General features: G+C 44.4%; 1 protein-coding gene across 3 annotated transcripts in view; it reads left to right on the top strand.

The window, feature by feature from the left end:
• The window catches only part of AP2M1 (adaptor related protein complex 2 subunit mu 1), a 31201-nt gene extending 8452 nt beyond the window's left edge, over window positions 1-22749 (top strand). For 2 of the 3 annotated variants that reach the window (XM_085325158.1, XM_085325159.1), the window contains 10 exons: window positions 5201-5313; window positions 10872-11137; window positions 12621-12703; window positions 16891-17026; window positions 17122-17263; window positions 19700-19819; window positions 20363-20498; window positions 20969-21066; window positions 21192-21303; window positions 21637-22749. In XM_085325158.1, the coding sequence (XP_085181284.1) occupies window positions 5240-5313; window positions 10872-11137; window positions 12621-12703; window positions 16891-17026; window positions 17122-17263; window positions 19700-19819; window positions 20363-20498; window positions 20969-21066; window positions 21192-21303; window positions 21637-21771 (1302 nt within the window). In that variant the 5' untranslated portion in view covers window positions 5201-5239 and the 3' untranslated portion in view covers window positions 21772-22749. Of the gene's footprint in view, window positions 1-5200; window positions 5314-9919; window positions 9991-10871; window positions 11138-12620; window positions 12704-16890; window positions 17027-17121; window positions 17264-19699; window positions 19820-20362; window positions 20499-20968; window positions 21067-21191; window positions 21304-21636 lie in introns of those variants that run through there. The other variant, XM_085325160.1, reaches the window with a different exon arrangement.
• The last annotated feature ends 784 nt before the right edge of the window (window positions 22750-23533 follow it).

Genomic DNA, 23533 nt, shown 5'->3' with positions numbered 1-23533 from the left:
TCAATGGCCTAGAGAGTATGGAAACTAGTTCTCCATTGCCTCCTCTATATAAACTAGAGACCATTGAAGAAAGCTGGTAGAAGAAAGTAAACAGGCTTAAAAACAGAACAAGTGGTTCCTCATAGAGTAGCTTTAGGACTCTTGTTACAGGATGTTGTTGATGCACAAGTGTAAGAGGAGACTGGGCAAATTCTTTAAAGAGATCCATTGGGAGTTCTTAAACATGCTGTTGTAGGGAGATCTCATGGGAAGTTTTTTTCTTGACTTGTTCTTACTGTTATCTGACTGTCCCTTCACCACCAGTGTTAGAGACAGGATATCAGGCTAATAGATCTACAGTATAAACTATTATGGCTCTTGACCTAGTAGCTTCAGTTAGCTCCTAACTGCACAAATGTTTATGGATAGTTTGAACCATAAACTTGACTCCTAGTGTATTTGTAGTATAAAGCGGCATGCTTCTCCCTTATTATAAAGAAGCTTTTAGGTGAAAAGTACTTGGCTCTTGCTTTATCTGCTGTTCTTCTAACATGCTTTGACTAATGTATGAGCAATGCAGTCAACTGTTTGCTTACTAGTGTGATGCAATTAAAATGCTGATGTTCTTGTTCATGACTTAAGTGAAACTGTTGTGGAGTGTCTCCTAATTTACAGGAAAGCTTAGCCTTGTCATTTCAGTCAACATGTAAAGTACCGAGACCTTCTTAAGAGAAGACTTTGAAATTCCAACATGAATTTGGATGAACAATCTTCTACCCATTTTATAGTAGTGTAGTATATGTTGAAATCAGTTTTTTTCTGAAAGCAATTGGCTTGTCGTGCTAGCAAGGTAATCTCTCTTGTATATGCTATGTGTCTGATCTTGTTGCTCATCAAAGCAGATGTTTCCTTTATGCTAAAAATAGACGAATAAATAACTTAAGCAGCATTAAAACCCAAGAGGGAGTTTTTTGTGTTGTGTTTTTTTTTTTTTTTTTTTTTTTTTGAGTAGGATGTGCTTTCTAGGAATCTTCTGGAGAGAGTTTGTAGGATTCATATGATCCAGTTTTGACTAATTGCTTAAGCTTCCAGGAAGTTTTTTATTCTATAGAATGTCAGTCCTAAAAGTAAAGTTCCTGCATCCTCTTCAGTAGCAATAGTGTGTATGGAAGTTAGCACTGTAGCTGTCTGAAAAGACATCATTGTCTGTTATTGGGRATGAGAAAATACCAATTAGGAAGCAATTTCCCAAAGCAGGCAACAAGTTGCATTAATTGTCTTARTGATTCTCAATTTCAAATGTCTGCTGAATGGCTGAAGTTCAGGATCTGTTAGACTTGCTGAGGAGCTATATTCAAAATGCAAAAAGCACTTATTTGGCTTCTAGCCTTGCCATACATGTTGCTTATTTCTGGCCTTCTGCATCCCTGCTAGGGCAGTATGTTTCCTATGAGTAGTCATGGGACTATGATATTCCTGTTTCCTTAGATTTGAGAACCTGGTTTTGTTCTGTTGACCAAACAGATTGTCTTTGTATTCTGGTGTGGAGATGCTGGCTTTGCTGCCTTCTATGCTGTGTGGTCTCATTCCCCCTGTGTGTGGCAGTGAAGCTTCATAAGGCTTTTCTCATTCTGTAATTACATGGGTGTCTCAATGTGTGCTGCCTCTGGGTTAATTGGTTTGATTGCTGTATAGCAGTACAAGAGAATTCTCATGGAACTGCCATGCAATATTCATGTCCTGAAGCTAAAAGTGCATGTAGTGGGAATGTTAGTAGTAATTTTAGGTGAGATTTCAAAGCCTCACAAGACTGGTGCAGAGATATCAGAGGCAAACTGCCACTAGCATGCTGAAGTCTGAGTTTAACTGTGCTCCACTGCTGCGGAAAATGGTTTTAAAACATATTTGAAAACCTCTCCCATGCTGAGTAGTCTCAGGCCCTCATGAATGTTGGTGGCGGTGCCACATGCAGCTTCTAGCAGGGGGCAAGAGGCAGCCTGTTGTTCTCAGTTGGCCAGTGACACATAACAGAGTGTGGGAGTAAAAGCCAGGAAACTCACTATTAAACAGTGAGAAACAGACAGATAAGCAGTTTTCTCAAGATTGACTTAGAGGTTGACTACTTCTACTTACTGAAAGAAAAATCAAGAAGCCATCTGGTAGCTGAAGATCTGTAGAAAAGGTGTCCTCAGAGTATATTACATATACTTCTCAGGTGTAGCCAACAAATGTTGCTCCTGGTATAAAGGCTTACAWTTTTTTTTTCTGAAATTAAAAGTAGTGGCTGCACTGTAAGAGTCTTGTTTTGCGCAGAACTTGCATTTGCAGTAACTCTTCCTTCAAATAGACAGTTGCCTTAGTTTCTTCAAYATAACTTCTGAAGATACATTATTGCTAATACTGCAGTCTTCTAGCCTGCAAGTCCTTTTGTTCCTCTGATGTATGTATTGTTTCTGTTTTGTTGGATTTTTGTCTTGTATTTTTGTTTTTCCTCTGACCTTTGAGATGATCTGAGACTAGGTCATTTCAACTTTCATCTTTGCTATGTTCCTGAAGCAAACACATATCAGTCCGTTGTCACCATCTGTCTCTTGGCTAGCTTGTTACTATCCTTCCTACCCACCCAGGAAAAGTGGGTGTATGCTAATCCACCCTAACAGCAGTCTGGAGTTGGTTGGTTATCTAGTGCTCTCCAGAGCCAAAGCTGAGAAACACCTGTCTGATTTTCTGAGGGTTAGTCATGAGGCTTGCCTTATCATACTTCTGCTGTTCTCTGGACTAAGCCCTCAAGCAGCTGTTAGAGTGACTATTATGGCTTGGACCTAAGTGAAGAAGGACATAATGACTGCAAGAATGGCATCTGAGAAGGAGCTGTGTGTCAAAGAGACATTACTGAGGCATAAGACACTGTTTGCCACTTCTGTCACTCTGTTCAGACTAGTCTTCCTCTAAAGCAAGAGAAAATTAGCAATTTAAGGGATAGCTTCTAAGATGATAACCCCCAATTAAGTGGCTCATGGATGAGATCTCCAGTCCAGTGGTACCTTTAGCCAGACTACCCTCAATTTGGGCTGTGAAGCGGAGCTCACACCTGTTGCTCAGTGCTACAGATACATCTATCACAAAGCTGTAACACCGATACATGAAATCGCTTTTTGAACAAGCAGTCAAGATGCCTAAGCTCAGGTARCTCTGAAGTTTAAGTAACTAGGGTGACTCCAACTCCTCTGAGCTCTTGTGTGTTTTATACCTGTATCTTGAATGCAAGATGTTGGCACTCTAAGAAATTAGATCTAGGTACTCCAGCTGAAGACACTAACTGCTTTCACAGCTTGTAGCTTAAAATGTAGCAGTATGTGGACTTAACTCCTCATGCATAGTGGATCCCCCCCCCCATCACCCATTGCTTTAATAAGCTAGTGAACTGCTTTTGGTCTTGAGCTACACTGTTGCTGATATGTGGATAACAAATACTCTGAGCTGTTGTTTAAAGTCCTTTCCTGGCAGGCAATAATAAACCTTGGCATACTTGCTGCTAAGATCTCCCTGCCGTACAGCTGTAGGCTTGATGACATCTCAAATTGTGTACTATGTGCAAAAAGAGCAACTGTGTAACTAAAGTCTGATTTAAATCTAGCATTAGAGGTGCATATTTTATGATAGGGTCTGTGACTTGCTACTAGTACCAGGCCTCTGTTTTCCTTATATTTGAGGATGAGGCCTGACAACTAATTCTTGAGCCTCAGTACTGTTTTATCTATGCTGATGAATGAGAAATAAGCTCCCATTTATCTTGATGTTTATTTTAAGTTTCGGTCCTGACTATGAATTGCGTAACATTCAATGCCTCACTTTGCTCTGTATTACTGGATATATAGTAACTGTATTTACTCACCTGGATCTAACCTCTTGAGCTGAATTTTTGCTAAAGGCAAGCTCAGGAAGTCACTCAGSCAGACCCTAATCAGGATTCCTGTGATGGCTCCTTAGATCTGGAACAGGGCTGTTAGTTCCTGGAAAGCTTCCTCACTGGGTGTATGTCGTGATGCACATGTGAGGGACAGCACCAGTGTCCTGCCTGGACAAGGAAATAGCTAATGGCAGGGCTAGTGACTGAGGTCTGCAGACCTGCAGTTGTGTGACATCTCAAACTGAGAGTAGCATGGATGTAGAGACTTGGATGTAGTTGAAGGCATAGATCCTTTATGGTATATCTATACTCTGCTTTGGGAAAACAATTTCCATATGAAATCCCAGAAGAGCAAACAGTATAATCTACAACTGCAGCAATAAGAATCCCTCCCAGAGTAAACTACTATTTTTAATAGTCTTTTTTTTTAAGTAAGTAGCTCTATCTATGATCCTCCTTCAGGATGTAAGAATGAGGTAATCACTTCTGGCATCCAAGCCACTCCTGAGTAGCTGGCTGCCCTACTGGGCCTCAACCATGTGTCAGCCTGGCCAGAAGTACCAAGACCAACTAGTTGAAATAGCCCACACCATCAGTCTTCGGGAGTTCCTGTCCATGCCCTCCACCTGTTCTCAACCTAGCGATCTACTGGAGTCCATTACTTTTGTGGCACCAAAATGTGTGCAATCAGGTCCTTGCCACCGCAGTTTGTAGCTGCCTRTGTTTAAATTGAAATATGCAGAATGTAAATCTGAGCAGTGCTATTTGCAATAGCTTTTAAGGTGATAGAGAGTTTTTGTTACCTTGATTTCGAAAAACAAATGAATAACTTCTGGTGTGATGGTTTTAACTCTAATACTACTCTGGGCTAGTACTTGAGTTAYGAGGTTACTGATACAGGATTATGACCTTTGTAGAGCTACAGGTCAACAGTGTTAGCTGTTACGGTGTAGCTAACATGGGTAACAAGGTAGTGGTGTTGATTTTCTSGTGATCAGGGTTCATGTGTTTGAACAACTGAAGTTTTTTGCAACTTTTTATCTGACAGTTTAATGGCAGTAGAGCAATTGGCTTTAGATTAACTTTTGGCAAAATCTTTGGAATGCTGCTCTGGACAAGAGGTGTTAATCTTCTAACTTGATGTGGTAAGTCACACAGGTATTGTAAGAAGTGACTTCTACCTCTGACTGAAGGTGTGTGTGTGATGGCACAAAGGTATCTATACCCTGACTAATAGCAAATGGATGTCAAAATCTGTCTGCTGTACTACTTGTTGCCATGCAGCCTAATACGTGCACTCTATTACTTCAGGTCTTAAGCAACATGGAAAGGGAAGACTGAAGTTCCATCATGATCGGAGGTTTATTCATCTATAATCACAAAGGAGAGGTTTTAATCTCTCGAGTCTACCGGGATGATATTGGGTAAGTGCTTCTGCTGCATCCTTGGTCTTTGCATTTCTACCTTACTTTGGTGCAGGCGACATCCCAGGGCTGCTTTGTTCTGCATTAGCTGTGCATGCATGTGAGACTGCAACTCTTCTTGCTGCTCTAGGCTTAGTCTGGAAATGTTCTTGAGTTTACTAAGCATTAGTCACCTRCAGATGGTAACAAAGGATGGCCTGCAGGCAAAGCTGTGACGTTCTTCTGGATGGTATGGATCTGACTGTTACTCCCTATGCTTCAACAGCATAGGTTGCCACTGCAGGAGTCTACCAGCCTCACTGATTTTTAAAAAAAACTTTACAGGAGTAGTAATATGGAAACTATCTTTTCATGCCCTATAACCATGGTTCTGATTTGGGTTTCAAGCACAAGTGTCTAGCATTAAGTACAGGTATGCAGAAGACTTTGYCCATGGTGTTTGGCATCTTATAAAGGTATCATCTCTGCAAGCAGTCTCACAGTAACCGCATGTACCCTGAAAAGTCAACATTTTTGGACCCCAAGTTTGTATACCAGCTTTGTAGCATTGGCTGCTTTGTATGTAAAAAAAAGCTTACATCCATAGGGTAACTAAAGTTGTGGGAAGCTCAGAAAGCCTTCAGTAGATTGTAGGTGTCTTGCTGTACTTCAGACAGCAGTTATGTTACTCACTTAAACAGGCTTTGTACAATCCTTAGGTTGCTATTAAGTTCCTGACTGGAAGGTAAAACTTCACTGGTTTTATGGGCGGTAGATACTAGCTTCCCTAAAGCAGTATCAAGTGACTACTGCTTGGACTAAAATCCTGAAGTGGCTTTCTCACGTGACAGGACTGTTCCTAGTGTTTTTTCGTTAGTGTTAGGCATTAGGTGGAAGTTAGGAATTGAATTTAGCAGAGTCAAAACATAGCCAATGGAAGCAGGGCAGTGTTAGGTATTAATCACAAGTAAAACGAGCAAGATAGTTTTTCGCTCATTTTGGGGCAAGGTGTAGTTCTGACCAGGTCTCCAAGATGCATATGGTAGGATGTGCTTTGAAGTAACTGGTTGCCACAAATGACACTAAACTGTCAAACAAGTCTGCCTTCAAATTCTTCTAGTCTGAAGAGTGCATCCTTTCTGGATTTGGATTGTCTAGTGCTTAAATTTGAGGTAAAACTAGTAGCTAATACTAGTAGCTAGTTAAGGCTCCACTGTTTCATTGATGCAGTAGTGGTCAACAGTGCCTGTAAGTAAAGCTTCATCTAATGAGTGAACTTTGAGTATCTATTGACTTGTTCTTGGTCCAATGCAGACTAAAGTAGCTGTTCTAGGGATAGCTAAGTTATCCTGCGTCTGACACAGGCATCTRTGCAGAGCTGAGGCAAGGCCTTGCCAAGAGTGCAAAGCTGTGCTTCTGAAGCAGAAAACTTTTGGCTACAAAGCTTCTGCCTGTCCTCTGTTGTGCCAGCTCTTTTGAATGTTTACTACTGAAGCTCTTCAACACAGTTAATATGCTTAATCTGACTTTGTGAAGTCCCTAGCCCTAGTGTCGCTAGGGATACCGTTATTGGAGTTTCTAGCAGTAAGTTTTTTTTTTTTTTTTTTTTTTTTTTTTTTTTTTTTTTTTTTTTTTTTTTTTTTTTTTCCTGTGGCTTGCAAACTTAGAGCGCTTAAGATAGAGTTGTGCTTGAACTGGTGTTGATTCAGGAAGACCTTTTAATTTGAAAGGACTTCTTGCCATAAAAATGTAAATTGGTGAGTGAAGTTCATCTCCTAATGTAGTGTTCTTGCATTTTTTTTAATCTTGGCTCATCCCTCTTGTAAACTGTATGACTTGTTCGGTACCTGAAAAGTACTGACTTGCCAGCTGGCCAGGCAAAACTAGAAAATGAGAGATCCTACTTAATCCTCTCTTAATCAACTCTTTTGCTTGGAAAAAGCTGTCAGAAGGTTTTAAGTCCTTTCACTAGAATTTCAGTATTGCCTTGAGTTAAATCCTTCACTCAAATTCTGTGACAGTGCCTTTCCGTCAGTCTTGTGACTTGGTTGGCATGAGCTCCACCTATTAATCAAGCTTACTCTGAAGACGTTGATTTTCCTCTAATACGGACATTGAAACTTGATTTGCAATCATTTTAGACAGGTAACCTTATAAAAAAAACTAGTCATTTTAAAATGGTCATCTCTCACTTTGTGGTAGAATTGAGTAACTAAGCTAGTATCTTCAGCTCTGTAGCAAGCAAGTGGAACTGAATATCATCTACTTGCTAGTCTGGATACTCACATCAATAGTAAACCTATTTAAGAGTTTTAGTAGCCTAGTTTTCTGAAAGAGGTAGGGAATTGTCACAACACTAAGCTTGTACTTGCCTCTGTAGGAGTTTTGTCACTACACAAACAGCCTTGTGATAGTTTTTTGGACTACCATACAAATTACTTCCTTATTGAATAGGTCTGAAATGCTTGGTGTTGAGCCCTGCTAGCTTGTTGGCAGGTAGGTTAAATGGGAAATGAGCATAGCTGTTGCCTGTCTTCATGTGGGCTCTACATGATTGACCCCTAAGACTCCTTGGTCTTGGCACTTACCTCTGATGTTCAAAGCCTCAACATACCTGTTGGGAGAGATTAAAAGCTATTTGTGGTAATGAGAAACCCTCCCCTTGTGCAGTTTAAGGGTCTAAATAAGCACATACTTGCTCAAATGCTAATGAGCAAAGTGGCAGTCAATGAAGTAAACCGTTCTCTTGACTGGTTTGTTAAATGCAGAAATACAACAAAACTTGAGTTTTCTTTGCTTGCAACTTAAAAGAATGGCTTTAATGCATGTAGTGCCTCTGTCCATACAGCAACTAGCTGCATGCCTAAGCAGCCTCTTAAAACTATAAGCAAAGCACTATGCATTTAATTCAGGATTGGAAGGACCTTCAAGTGCCTTGTTCTTCAGTGACATGGTTACTGGGAGATTCTACCTGCACTTAAATATTTAGCTGTTTGATAAAAATAAGCTACATGAAACTGAGCAGCTTAAATGAAAACTGCATGCACTTTAAACGTAATAGGCATTTGATTTCTGAACTTCTAATACATCACTTCTGCTTCATGGTTCTTGATCCTTAAGGAGAAAGCGTAAGCTGGATAGAGCAGTGTCTGAATTTGCAGGATGTGCTATATCTCTCCAGACATGCTCCAGCTCTGTCTTGCTGTATTTCCTGTTGGCTAGACCAAGCCAGGAAGCATCAGCCTCAACAACTTCATATGAGTATTGTGATAGAAATGCTCACTTGGACTTTGAGGCAAACTGGGAAGAAGATACCTGATACTGTGAGGTCCCCAGGCTATGCCTCAGTTTGAGGGATTGGATTTTCCCCTCCAAGGCCCACTTTTTTTTTTCTTTCTTTCTCCCCGTAGCAGAGAATACTGGGTATTGCTGATGTGATATTGATGCAGTTTATCTGGCCTGAATGCCAAACTGAACTTGAGATTGAACCAAACACAAGTCTCAGCACTGACAATCTGACGATGGCATGTCAGTGTTGTGCCTTGCAAGGGCTTCATTGCTGCCACAGCTTATTTTCCATCCAATACCTTGTTGGCCTTTTGTGCCCAAGAACAGGGGGAGGGGGTGCTGTTTGGTCTCTCCTTATCTCTTTGGATTCATTGTGCCTTGTGTGTGTGTTTCTAACCCTTTCTCTTGTTGCTGTCACTCCTCCTTTCTCCGCTGGCGCCATTTCTGTCCATCCCATCTCATTGGCTGCTGTAGCAATAGGTAAGAGACGCGTGGTAGGCCATGACCGGCACTGCACAGTGGGCAATTGGTGTGTGTTAGAAAAGCTTCACCAACTTGAGGCTTCCCTCTAGCATAAACCAGTCTGCTGGTTCTGGTACTTGTTCTCTTGGGTTAGAACTCAAGGCTGGGAGGGATAAGGCTCCAGAATAAGCTGAACTTTCCTTGCAGAGCTTACTGGATGGGAGAAATGGGACTTGGATATTGTTATTTTACAGTAGATTGAGCTATTCTTACAGAAAATTTAAGGTGGAAATCAAATATGAATTTGACTCTCAAGACTCCTGGAGCAATAAAACCTGAAGCTTTTGAGGGCTGGAATTCTAGTTTTAAGTGGGGGAGGRCGTTTGCTGACGAAGCTTCTGTATACGTACTCCGACCTTCAAGGAGCAATCTAATGCCTACCACAGTAGCATATTTTCCTTTGAATATCCCTTTGTTTTCCTACTTGGAACCATTTACTGGACTGCTGACAGCCCTCAATGATTGTGGGCCTCTATGCCTGTATCACTGCTTGCAGGAGTATTACTGTCTGCTTTTGAATGTGGTTCTGAAAAYGAGTATCTTGACGCTGCAGTGAGGAGACCCGTGTTCTCCATAGTCTCTAAGGAGAACTATGAAGAAAGCACAGCTAGATGAGTCTTGGCTTGGTGTCTAGACTTTTGCTTTAAATCTCAAGCTTGTCACTGAAAGCCCTCAGACATCTGCTGATGTTCTTAGTGTTGGCAGGCTTAATTTTAGGGAGCTTATCCTGACTAGTGCTTAAAGGATAACATAATTCTAGCATGGAAGAGCTATTATCCAGCATATCRCTTGTACATTCCTGTTTACCCAGGAGGGATTTGTTCCATATCATCACTAGCATGGACAGTGGGGAAAAAAGCTTGGATTAAAGATGATGGCAGCTATAAGGTAAAACTTGCACAGTGTTGTCTCTGCACTATGCTAAACTTCCTTACCATAATAAATGGTATTGGACCATCCAGTGCACGTTATGCATTGTTGCTAGCATGCTGCACCCYGGGGACCATAAGTCCGCCTGCCAGAGAGCTGCTCCAGAGCACAGCAGGCTTGAGACAACACACATAACTAGAGAGCCAAGAAAGTTCCTAATCTTGCTTGCTGCTTTGAGCCTGCCCTCCATAGTGCCTGGGGTATGGAGGTGAGATGAATCTGAGAACTAAAGCTTTCAAGAGTGATACTCACATTCAGAGTGTACCTAGGCACTGATGTCAGGTGACCTGGATAGGATTTGCTGATTTTCTTTTTTTTCCCTCAATGATGTCTATGAAGAACTGCCATCAAAGYTACAATCTCCCAAGATAACTTCTGCCTTGGGGCAAGATTATGAAGGCTTGGGTGTGCAGAGTAGACAGTAACCAGCTGTTCAGTCAAAACTGCTCTTTAAGTGAGCCACAATCTGTTCTAATCTTTGTCCCAGGCTATGGTAATAAATCAAGAATACTAGCAAAATGAACTGGAGGGAGGTTTCTCTGCTATCTGACTCCAGGTGGAGGTTAGCTTCACCTGCTGACTAGAGGTAGAGCTACATTGTTGTCCAAAGCTCCTTAGAGACCAGTAGCTCTTGTTCCTTTACTTTGTGCAGGGTTTAATATCTAAYTCTGCTCAGAGCCTTCAGTTGTCCCTTTTGGCTGAGACATCCCCAAACACCCTTCCTAAGAGGGCCGGGTGTATGCAGGTCAACATCTGGCTGTAATCACACCAGCAGAACTATGCAGCCAGCTTGTGTTCACCTATGCTATGCTAACTTCCCTTCGGTGGTGATCTCGTAGGCGGAATGCCGTGGACGCCTTCCGCGTCAATGTCATCCATGCACGGCAGCAAGTACGCTCGCCTGTCACCAACATCGCCCGCACCAGTTTCTTCCATGTCAAGCGCTCCAACATCTGGCTGGCTGCTGTCACCAAGCAGAATGTCAATGCTGCCATGGTATTCGAGTTTCTTTACAAGATGTGTGACGTGATGACTGCCTATTTTGGGAAGATCAGTGAGGAAAACATAAAGAACAACTTCGTGCTGATCTATGAGCTGTTGGATGGTAAGATGTTTCCTTTCTAATCTGCTGTGTGACACTGCACTCGGTCATTCTGTAGCCTTTACCTTAGCCTCATGAAGAAATCCTTGAAGTATCTTTATTATGTGATTGGAATTCAAAAGGATTTGTGCTGCTTTCTAATTCCACCTGTAGATAATGTCTTAAGCCCATAACTATGTGTTAATCATGGCTTGCTCAGCTGAAGCATGGTGCTGTGAGCTTGTTTAAGTGAGGCAGCTGGTGCTAGATCCCAGCTTCTGTGTGGTTCTTATATATGCAGGGCTGCCATTATACTGAAGTGTGTGGTGARAACTATCATAAGCTCCTTTCAGGCCAGCTGTCTCAGCTGGAGCCCAGGTGGCTCAAGCCTGACATAGCAGCAGTTGTTGTGATTACAGTCAGTGCAGTTGCCACTTAGTATTGTCTTTGTGGCAATTCTGAGAGAACAGAGGAAAGCAATAAACCCCAGCTTGCTCTGTCCCAGTCCTACCTCCTCTGAAGATACAGCTCTAAATTGCTCTGTGGAATAATATGGTGTCCCTTCAACTGCTCGTGATATCAGCCTTTCTGTGGAGTCTGCCCTTGAGCTGTCTTTGTTTGGTATAACATGAACACTTTTGTATTAGTAATGATTCAATTTCTTCTCTAGACAAGGAGTTGCAGATGTGGATATCCTGGGGATTCTTAGCCAAGGGTCACAGTKACTGATGGGTTCTTTATTCCCTTTGGGCAGATCAAGAAGCTGCTGTTTCTCTGCCTTGGTCAGACAGTGCTGTCTCCTAATAGGTACAGCAAGATCARAACCTGCTGGTGTGCTGTTACTCAGTATTCATGTTAGTGGTCTTCTGTCTCTACTGGATCCCATGTGGGTTATTTCCTTCTTCTCTGGGGGTTTTAAGTGCATTGGCTGTCTGTGGTTAATAGCTGTTTATCACACTGATCATCCTGCAGTGTCACTACTCTGCTGTTGTTTTTTTAGGCTTTGATTTTTATTACATTTTCATGTGAAAATCAAAGCCTAAAGAAAATGCTGCAAAGATAGATTATTCTGCTGTTGGATAAACCCTCTTCACTATCCTTTGGATGCATATGGGGGGGGGGAGAAGCTCCTGTCAGTATGCCCTAGATGCCTGTTTTATTTAACAGATACTTAGACTTGAAGTACAGTCACATTTATAAATATATATTTTTTTAAAGTGGATTTGTCACCCTGGACAGCTTTTTTCCCATGCTCTCTTCCCCACTCCTAATAAATAATTTTTTTTGAAAAAATGTAGTTGATTATGTAGGGAGAAGTCGACTTGGCAAGATTCTTCTCTGAGTAAAGAACACTCCAGTGACTTGCCCAAAGGTTTAGTATGTAAGCAGTATCTGTGCACTRATTTGTTCTCTGCTTTTGAGACCATAGTTAACATGATTGGCTTACTTGTACCTTGCAGCTCTGACTTGTGGCTCTCTGAGCTAACTGCTTTTTACCCTTGTGTAGAAATCCTGGACTTCGGCTATCCTCAAAACTCTGAAACGGGGGCCYTGAAAACCTTCATCACTCAACAAGGCATCAAGAGTCAGGTAATCAGAGGGATTTGGGGGCACATCACTGCTCTGCTGGTTCAAGAAAGTACAGTCTTGACTACTGYAAACTGACCATTTGAGCTGTGCTGAGAGTAGTGCCTGAGTAGTTTGAGAACTTGCTGGCAGGGGTAGTGGCTTGACATCTCATTCTCTGCACTTATGTGACCTCATGTGTGCTGGGGCCTGCTAAGGTGAGGGAGGAAGGGCCCTGAACTGGGATAACACCAGTCCCTTGCACGTAAATGATTTCTGGCTTCAGGCTCTTGGTCTGAGTCAGATGAAACTTTGATAGAGGATAAATAGCTACGTACCAAACCAGAAATAGCTCTCCTTGGTGTACATCTCACTGAACAGGGCTGTTCTTCTGTTGCCTTGTGATGGAGTATATTCTTCAGCTTCATGGAACTTGCTGTTAATCAGGAAGTCTGTGTTATATTGCCAGTTCTAACATCTTTGCAGATCAGCAGATGTATCAATTCAATCTCAGTTTTCTCGAAGAGATGGAGATGAGGTTCTCTGTGTATTTGGCACAGTAGTAATCCTTGCATCAAAGTTTCTCAAAGGATATCAATAAACATATATCAAAGGATATCAGAAAAAAAGGGTATCTAGGGAAAAAGACATTTTAATTAAACTCTTTTTTGGAATTGTTTTTTAAACCAGCTATAATCCTGCTACAGGCTGAAAAACAAAGCTTCCCAATATGGGCGGCTCATGCTGCACCTCTGAAACCAAAGAACTATTACAGCCACTATTTCTTGTGTGCCCAAGGCATGTTGCTCACTTTGGTCAAGTGACACCTTTCCATCTGACAAGATCTAAAACTCAGCCTTCTCCCCTAAAAACTTGATCCTCTGCTATACAGCAGGTGAGTCAGGAGAGAAGCTAGGAGTCAGCACCAGGATACAAATGGGAGCGAAGTGCTAAGCAATAATCTGCCTGGCTACTGTTCTTGCTAAGGATAAGCAGAGGTCAAAGTCTCTTGAGGCTTTGGTTCAACTCTTCTTCATCAGCTCTGCCTTCCTAAGAATTTCTTTAAAACCTTTAGTCAATTAGTAGCAAGACTAGCTCTATTTCTGACTATAGAGGTGAAAAGGAAACATTCAACTGTCCCTCAGTGACACATTTCCTGCTGGAACAGCAAATGGCATTTTGCAAGAGGACATATATCAGTGACCAGATGTGAGTTTATCCGGTGTCCATCCCCCATGCTCAGACCTAGCATAAATCACTTCAGTGGTCTGCAGTCTGACATTTTAGGCAGTCAGCACTCGAGCTAGCTGAGTCAGCTCCTGTACCTAGGAAAACTTGAAACTAACCACTGCCCTCACTTCCTTCCCTAACTTTTTTTTTGCTTTAGTCTGTTTTAACAAACTGTTACACTATTTGCGTGCAAGCCACTGTAAAGCTCTAATTTAGCTGTCGCTGCATCTTGCGTCATTCAACAAGAGGTTATTAGTCCTTTTCCTATGAAGAGAAGAAGCTTTGGCCTATAGATTCTCATAAGTAATGGCACAAAACTGCTCTGCTGTATATGCTGGAACTGTGGAACCTCGGTTCTGCTCAAAAAGAGCAGAGGCAATCCTTTCCAGGCACAGTATGGCGGGGGAAGCAATTCACATAGCACTTGCCAAGTTTCTTTGTCTGCTCTCTACTTGCATACATCTAGCTCTTAACTCCCGCTTCATTTGTATTTGACTTCTGGAAGATACTGTGGGCCGAAATCTGAGCCTGGGGTGATCTGTCTTCTGTGTTCCTTTATCCCTGCTTGGTTTGTGATGGTGCATTCCTTGAGCTTATCTTTCAGCATTTGATGACCAAAGTCTGCAATTATGACAGATTTTGCAGATTCTCAGCCTTATGACTTTGTTCTCAAAGAGAACTTGAGGTGTACTTGGCTGCTGCCATTTGACTGCCGCCCTATATGGATATAGTGGTCTTTTCAGAATTGGTGAGCTTAGGATACAAGTTTTGCTGTATTTTGGGGAGTGGGTCTGACATGGCCGAGTAGCTTGCTGAGGAAAGTTCCCCATCGTGCTGGGAATGGGATAACACAGCATGCTAGAAGACTTCAAGAGGTGCTGATGTGCAGGATGGGACCACTTCTAGTGCTTACCCAAGGGGTGGTAGGTAGTCTGTTCTCCCTTAATGGAACCCTGGTACAAGCATTGACTCAGACAGCTTCCTCTGGGAGAGGCTAAACTTGACCTTACAGCTCCAGGTGGAATGATGCTCTGTGTTCGGTTCTGTCCTCGGTTCCTGTCCAGACCTAATGAACTAACTGAATGCTTCTTTCCCCCACCAAGTGCTTTATGGGAGTCTTACATGCTCAGCTCCTAAGTTCAGTGTCCAAGCCTTAGTTACGCTGCAGCAGTAAAATGCTAATGTTACCATTTTGAAGGTGAGGAGAGGTTTGCCACCAGCTGAAAGTCTACCAGAGCCCTCAAAACCTCATGGTAGCTGCCTGCTTCTTACCTAGTCCAGTATACTGGCAACAGAGTAATCAAGGAATTGGATATTCTTGTCCTGTTTTATTTGACTCATCCATCTAATTAAGGGAAGCTCTTGGTCTTGAACAATTTTGGACTGGCGTGCCTTCAGTTCCTCTTAAAGCAAATACTCATGCAGCTGGGTGATTTCAACGTTCAGCCCTCCCCAGGCATCTGTTTCCAGATCTATCTAGTCCCCTTCTGAAGTGACCGGTAGAGGTTCATTACACTCCTGCTGTTGCAGGAGATAGGAGCTTCTGCATGTGATCAGTGTCCCTTTGAGTAACTGATGCTGCTTTGGATGCTGGAATGCTGAGTATTATGTCTGTTTGTTCCTTTCCTTCCTCTTAAGCCTCAACAAAGTACTGAACTGAACAAGGCAAATAAGGAGGCTTTTTTGTGGGACAGACAAGGGAGCTGCTTTGCACTGCATTGAGCATTTATCTGGGCAGTTCCAAATGGAGAGAAAATGCTCTATCTTTTAGATGTTACTGTAGTGGTTCTGCTAGTTCAAGGAGTGACCAAGTCTGTGACAAGAGCCTGGTGTGGAACTAAACTGTTGCTGGTTTAAAACTGAGTTCATGCACTGCCACCCTGTGGCTCCAGTGCAAGGCTGCTGGGGCAAGACTTACTCCTACATTTTCTTCTGGTAGAAGAAGCAGAATTACTGAGACCTAACTCCTTATAGGAACCAGACTTATTAAAATAGCCATAGTATTGAATGCCCAGTACTCTTCATAGACTGGTTGCCATTCTAAAGCAAGAATGTTTACTATGGTACAGACAATGTGAGGAGTCTGCTCCACGTAGGAGCATTACTGGGAGTGGTATTTGGCATGTTTGTCGCTCCATCTTGCTGCCTTCTGTTTGAGTGGTACATGGTAGGCCAAGCCTGAAAAGCCAGTTTGCTACTGGGAGTACTGGGTTTCCTGCACTAAAGGTCAAAGCCCCTCATCTTGTTTTTGCCGCCTAACTAGTGATGAGCTGACCTGCTTTGTTCCTATCCTGAGGTAGCCTTAAGCCTAACCTGCCTCTTTCTCCCTTCCTCCCCTTTCTTGCTATTGACCTGTTTGCCTGTTAACCCTGTGTGCACCACACTTGCTGCTATACATCTACTTCACTTTCTGCGTGTGACTGGACCCCACCTATAGCATCAGGTAGGAGACCTTGCTCTGCCTCTCTATGCTTTTAGGCTCACAGCCTGAACACTTAGATATGTGTTAGGTTAGTGTCAACGTAGAACTGTTGCCCTGAGCTGCATGCTGGCAAGAAGCAGCCCTTGGGGTCTGGCTGCCTCATGACCCTACAGTCTCATGTTGGATAAAGGTGACAAATTGGCCTGGCAGCTGCTGTCTTTCCTAACATATAGATTGATGTGATGATCTGTTGAACATGATTTGAAAGTCATTAATGGAGCCTTTACCCTCCCACACCTTAAGTGTGGCCTGGTAGACTAGTTAACAAACAGACAGCAGTTCTGTGCTGTCTTCAGGAACGATTGTTAGTTAGGCATAGAATTCACCGTGCTGAGCACTTTTTTGGTGATCAAATCATTGGACGTGTGACAGCACCCACATCTTAAGTGGTAAAAGCAGCTATGTACAGTAAATGGCAAATGCTGCTTCTTAATTTAGGGCAAGCTTCTTAGTCTTTGTATTTATCTAGAGGTCTAAGATGTCATCTCCTTCCCCTCAGACTAAGGAAGAGCAGTCCCAGATCACCAGCCAGGTGACCGGACAGATTGGATGGAGACGTGAAGGGATCAAATATCGTCGCAATGAACTCTTTCTTGATGTGCTGGAGAGTGTGAATCTTCTAATGTCCCCCCAGGGTAAGTGGGAGGTGTTAAGCTGGCATTCTTCTCTCCTTCCAGGGTCATGAGTGGGGACTTGTATGTATTCTGAACTCTGCTCTTTTCTATGCCAGGTCAGGTTTTGAGTGCCCATGTCTCTGGCAGAGTAGTGATGAAGAGCTATCTGAGTGGAATGCCAGAGTGCAAGTTTGGCATGAATGACAAGATTGTCATTGAAAAACAGGGCAAAGGGACTGCGGATGAAACGGGGAAAAGGTAAGAAATGTTGGGGTAAAAACTCCTTGATGCCAGGGACCGTTATGAAAAGGCAGCACTTAGTAGCTGTTCTGATCTGGTATGCGAAGCTCATCTTTTCTTCCCTTCAGGTATTACTGCTCATTTTCCCCTCTGGGTAGGTCAGTTATCTCGCAAGGTAACAACTTGGGGGTTTGATATAGAGGGCTTCTCCATAGTAGGGCTATTGCACACAGGTGAAGTGTCATCTTAGGTGTCTGACTTCACACCTGTATTTGGGCAAGTGTGAGGAGCATTGGGATCTTCTGGGTTGTCATTCTTCTTGAAGTATTAAGACTCAAATACAGTACTAAGTATGAAGYTCTTGCAACTGGAAGCCTTCCCCCTCAAAGATTCTCCTAGAGCTTGTCTCTAGCAGCTCTAATTGGTACAGAGGCCCTTACAGAATATATAGCACTGCTCCCTGGAAACAGTGAAGGAGCCCCTCTGGGCATAAAATGCTGTACCCAGACTGTTCTTACAAAGTAGAACAGCTAACAGGACTAATGTCTGGATAAGTCCCTTCTGCTGACCTAGGATGATGAGCAGCAATTTGGACTGGAGGCTCAGCCTCTGGGAGCCAGCTGCCTTCATTCCCAGCTGTGCCTCAGTCAGTACCTGTCTTATGCTGAAGACAGGCTTTATGCRTTTTTCCAGCCTTACTGCTTAGGGTGAAGAGACCAGAGCAAAGGAACTGCTATTTTTCTTCTACTGACTGTTTGTGACTTTCTTTTTCTGGCTGCCCCCCAGTGAATTGGGAAGGTAGATAATCTGCTTCAGCTGTGTGTACATTCTGCTTCCCTCCCTGTTTATTGCTGTGATTTGTGCATGTAAATCAGATCTCAGACACTTTCCATAATGGTTCCRTGATGTAAACTGAGCTAAGCTGCTGTTTGCCTTTTCTCTCGGAACCAAGCCAAGAGCTATCGCTTCACTGTCACCTTTAATTCATCTTTCCAGAATGTGGATCTAGTTAGTAAAATGGACTCAGTCTCGGGGACTGGCCAGTAGGGAAATATTAGTGAAAATGTCATCTGCATAAGCTTTTGAATGGTCAGTAACACTATTTGTCCCAAAACATCTGTGCTGTATGTGCACTTTCACCCGTAAATGTGCCTTGTTCTTGAGTTACAGAAGCAGGATAGAGCCGAGGCACTTGCTGGGTGGCTCTCCCCAACTGTGGCTCTCCTGTAGGCAAAAACTTGGAAATGTCACTGTCCAGAAACGTTTAGTAATAAGGTGATCAAAAGGGGCAGCTGTTACTTGTTTTGGCATCTAGCATGTGGCAGTACCAGGCCTCTGAGTAATGCTGCTTGGGACCTGGACCTAGTGCTAGGAAAGTCCAGCTGCATTCAAAAGAAACCAGAGGACAAGTCTGCTGATGTTGGCTGTCTTCCAGGCAATAGATTAGAAAAGATTAACCTATGAAGCACAAGCTGCACCACTGGGCTGCATTAACTAAACAACTATTCAGCCTGGACATGGTCCATTTCCCACATGTGCAGATAATGGTGGGTCTTGGTATGGCTGAACAGGCCCATGTTGCTTATACTGTCTCTGTGCACTTCGATGGCTGTACTGCTGCTCACAGCAGTTGAGGCAGCCTGTGCCATAATCCTACATTGCCGCATCTTCTCTACACTGCTGCCTCTTCTGTTATTACCTCCTTCTCGTTTTCTAGCTCCTCTCAGCACTTGAGAGGCATTCTTGAGCTAACTCTGGAACCTATAGTGAGGAAGATACTGTCATACTGAAACTCAATGCAGGTTGAGTACTGGCAGGTTAGTCCAGTTCACCTAGCTGCACAGACATTAGCTGTCTAGATTTTAGAAATAAAAAACATGAAAATGTTTGTAGCAAGGTATTCTTGTACCCAGCAAACCGATTGCCACACTGGTTTGAGGAGGAAGATTTGTCTCGAGTCAAACCACTAGCTAGTGGTTTGAAATCCTCAGCTGTGAGGAGGTTTCTGAGCAGATCAACTCCAAATGTGGCATCTCCTAGCTGTATGGCAGTGGGATAGCTTTGTGGACAGGAAAGTGCTTTTTTTCCCTTGGACTGCACTGCAAGAAGGCTTGGGCTAGGAGAGTTGCCCCAGCAATACCTGGATACTGCTGGCAGGCAGACCTGAGCATTGTGTTCCTGGTTGTGACTGGAGGGTGCTGCTCTAACCTCTTCTCTTGGGGGAAAAGGGGAGAATTGTTTTAAATGAGCTTCTTCAAGTCTGGTCTTGGCAGTCATGAAACAAAGGAAGCTTCAGCCAGCAGACCCTTGTCCCCTAAATCTCTCCCTGCCTCCCCATTTCCTGGACACCTGTGATGGCAACATGCTCGGTAGAATAGTTCTGCCTGAGCAGACTGCCTGCATCAAGATACTGGGGCTGCCGCTTGCACTTGTTAACTCTGTCTTATGTTTTAGTGGCAAACAGTCAATTGCCATCGACGACTGCACTTTCCACCAGTGTGTGAGACTCAGCAAATTTGACTCAGAGAGGAGCATCAGCTTCATTCCGCCAGATGGAGAGTTTGAACTCATGAGGTATGGTGATAGGGAATGAACAGTCTGCTGGCATCTGCTTGCTGCTACAGTTGTGCTACTGGTCTCCAGGCAGACTTGCTGCCCTTAAGCAAACAGCAAGCACGTGCTCCCCTCTTTTCTTTTCACAGAGCAAATCCTTCTTCTATGGATGCAATAGGAGCCCAGCTCCGTTTTCTTTTTTTCTTTCTTTTTCTTTTTTTTTTTTTTTTTTTTTTTTTTTTTTTTTTTTTTTTTTTTTTTTTCTTTTTTTTTTTTTTTTTTTTTTTTTTTTTTGTCATAACCGAGGATGTGGGTTTCCCTACCCTTTAGCATATTGTATCTGGTTTGCAGGAGCAAAATACCAAACCTGAGACTCAAGAAGTCATCAGTGTCCTAGGGCAGCACAGATCTAACTGCTGCTTCCTTTTGGGACGACTCCCTTTCTGGCTAATGCTTTTAAGCTGTTTCCTGTGTGTGAAGGCTGTCTCTTTAGGATGATGGTACAATTTGAGGCCTTAAGAGCTAGCTTTTTCTTAGAGTTCACTGTTGCCTCTCTCCCTACAGATACCGAACCACTAAGGACATCATCCTTCCCTTCCGTGTGATCCCTCTGGTGCGGGAGGTGGGTCGGACCAAGTTGGAAGTGAAGGTGGTGATCAAATCAAATTTCAAACCTTCCTTGCTTGCCCAGAAGATAGAGGTAAGAAAATAAAACTTAAGATCTCTTGTGCCTGAAAAGTAGATGTGCAGCCTAGCCCTCCTCTGGGAAAAGGCTGTTGCTGCAAAGTCAGGCTGCCTAGAGCCCAGTCTGAGCAGACCTCCCTAACCAGCCCTGCATCCTGCCTGAACTCATCTGACTCTAGAAAGGTTTCCTGCTGCACATCTGCATCCTGAAYTGAAGGGCTCTGCCCTGTTCCTCATAGATCTTTGTGGATTTTATGAGCTTGTTTAAGCCTTTACTCCAATGCAAGAAATTAGAGAGCCAGCCTGTGATGTCTTATGGTAGCTGAGGTATTCTGGGCGCTGATATGGGGGGGGAGAGAGAGAGAGAAGGCCAAGGGGCCAGGACAGCAGCTGCAGTGTCCTGGGAAGCGGTAGTCTTCCTGTGAGCCTGCATGGAGTGGTCAGGCTGCAGTCTCCTTGCCCTGCTCACCAGACTCTTCCTTCCAGGTCCGGATCCCAACCCCCCTCAATACCAGTGGAGTGCAAGTCATCTGTATGAAAGGGAAGGCAAAGTACAAGGCCAGTGAAAATGCCATCGTCTGGAAGTAAGTGAGCGCGGTTGGGCAGGAGCAGAGCTTGGGGAGGCAGAGGCTCAGTTCTGTGCCTCTGCACTGAGCGCACCTAGCGATTAGACTTGGGTGTTTCTTCACCTCTGGGCTTTCTCTGACAGGATTAAACGTATGGCTGGAATGAAGGAATCCCAGATCAGTGCAGAGATTGAGCTGCTGCCCACCAATGATAAGAAGAAGTGGGCTCGGCCCCCGATCTCCATGAACTTTGAGGTGAGTCGGTCTGCCTTCCAGGGTGCAGCTAACCTTGGAGAAGTTTTGTCAGTCCCTTCTGCCCTCATGGGAACTGCTCAGGTCTGAGACCTCCCTGTCCCTGACTGCTCTGACTCTTCCTAGCCTTAGGCCATACAGGTGGCGAAGTTAATGGAAGAAAACTGCCCTTAAGACCAATGCAGTCTGTAACCACACAAGCAGAGCGTAGAGAGACGCACTCAGTCACTGTTCCCTTTCCTAGATGCTTGGCTGGAAGTTCTCAGGCTGTTCTGTGCGCAGACCATCTTATACCTCTGTTCCAATGCTCTCCATTGCCTTTCCCTTTCTCAATAGGTCCCATTTGCGCCCTCTGGGCTGAAGGTGCGTTACCTGAAAGTCTTTGAGCCAAAGCTGAACTACAGTGACCACGATGTGATAAAATGGGTGAGGTACATTGGCAGGAGTGGGATCTACGAGACCAGATGCTAGCCTCAGCAAGCTGGTGGGCTCCCTCTTCAAGCCATCCTACATGTCTCCTCAGTCTTCAAGTACATTCAGAGAAAATCTGCCTGGCCCCTCTACAGATTGAAAGACCTTGTGGCTCACCTTGGGAATGGACTCGCCTGCCTGTGCTCAGTTACCACCCATGCTGCAGCTGAAGTTCAGAACCCAGTCATGTACAGGGATGCTGTCAGCTTCCTGCTTTCTGGCCCAGGGTGGGGAAGGGCTAGTCTAACTCCCATCCTCTCATGATCTTTCTAGGGAACGTCCACCATTAAACTCCTCTTCTGTTGGTGTCTCACTACTTGCATCATATCYTAGTATTTTTGAAGTTCTTGTGCATATGTACTCGTAGAATAGACCTAAACATAGACTGGACAAATCTGAGTTGAAGTTACCCTGGCTTCTGTACTAGCTATTGCTATTGTGGTAGATGTTGCTGGCCAGTCTGAGATGCCTGAGGTGGTGAGTTTGTCAGGCCTCCACCAGAGGAGATGGTAGGTTCACTGGAGCTCACCACCTTCTTAYTTCTTGCAGAGTCTTCAATATAGAGAGTCCTGCCATGGGAAGGTTTGTGACCAAAAAGGATGAGGGTTTAGACTCTTGCTGGTGTGTACGTGGGTGGCACAGCATTTCAGGTCCTTAGAGCACTTATCCCCACTTGCTACTGGCTTGAGCCAGTCTTTCTTTTCCAAACAAATGGGAAACTTGGCCCCCCTGCTTCAGGGAGTGGGGGCCAACTGAGCTCTGTCAGGATGTAAACAGGGTCTGTCCTCTAGAATCTAAAATGCAGATGGCAGTAAGAGCCCATGCCCCAGCCTGCCCTCTCCACACATCTACCAAATGCTTCTGGGCCATAGGAATGCTGCTGCTACCCACAATCCTGCTTCTGGTAGTGTGGTCTCCATTTTGTACACTTTGTGATTTGTCCAGCTCTGAATCTAATAAAGTATGTAGAATAGAGAAGGCTGCCCATGCTGCTGTGTGGGGGTTCTGATGCAAAACCCTGGGCTGTGCTCTGTGTTCTTGCCAGGAAGGGCCTTGCAGTTGGTGCAGTGGACTGCCTTTGGGTTGGTGGGTGAAAAGAGGAGGAGTGCTCCTGCTTACAGCAGTGCTAGTGCTTAATTCCAGCTGCTGCTTCTCCTGCTGCTAGTGCCTGGTACAAAGAGGGCGCTCTGGAGCGGAGGCACAGCCTTCCCCTCGGTGCTCCCCTGGTGAGCTGCAGCTGCCGGCAGCACTTGCTCCTCTAYGCTGGGCAGTGCTGGGCTTTGAACTGGGGCAGGGCGGAGGGCAGACCTGACTTGCTGAGACCTGCAAGTGCCCTCTTCGTCATGCTCGGCTTCTCTGTGCAAGCCTGACCTAAGCGAGCTGCTGTGTTTTTTCCTTTAAACATCTGGAAAAATGAAAGGGGGGGGGGGGAGGAGAGTGCTGCACCTGACAGCTGGAGCGACCTAGCCCTGGGGCCTGGCTTTCAGTTTGCTCTGGCTTCTGGCTGCGCTGGAATGGCAGGAGCCTGGCCCAGGGCTGCTGCAGGCTGCTCTCTGCCTTGGCCGCCCTCCTCCTCCAGAGGAACAGGGGCGGCGAGGGTGCTGCACTCCGGCTTGGTGCGGGGCCTCGTTTCTGTCTCATCGCCGGGCTGCCTTGCGGGCAGGATGGGGTGTGCTGGGGGGTTGGGAGCTGGGGGCTACGCTCCCCTCCCCCCTTCCCCGAGAACACTTTAGCCGASCTCCCGCCTGGGCCCTGGTGCTCC

The sequence above is a fragment of the Rhea americana genome, unplaced genomic scaffold, assembly GCF_003343005.1.
Source record: "Rhea americana isolate MKP2758 unplaced genomic scaffold, rheAme1 scaffold_96, whole genome shotgun sequence".
Lineage (NCBI taxonomy): Eukaryota > Metazoa > Chordata > Aves > Rheiformes > Rheidae > Rhea > Rhea americana.
Note: the sequence above shows the minus strand (reverse complement) of the source record. Positions and strands in the feature narration are given on the sequence as shown.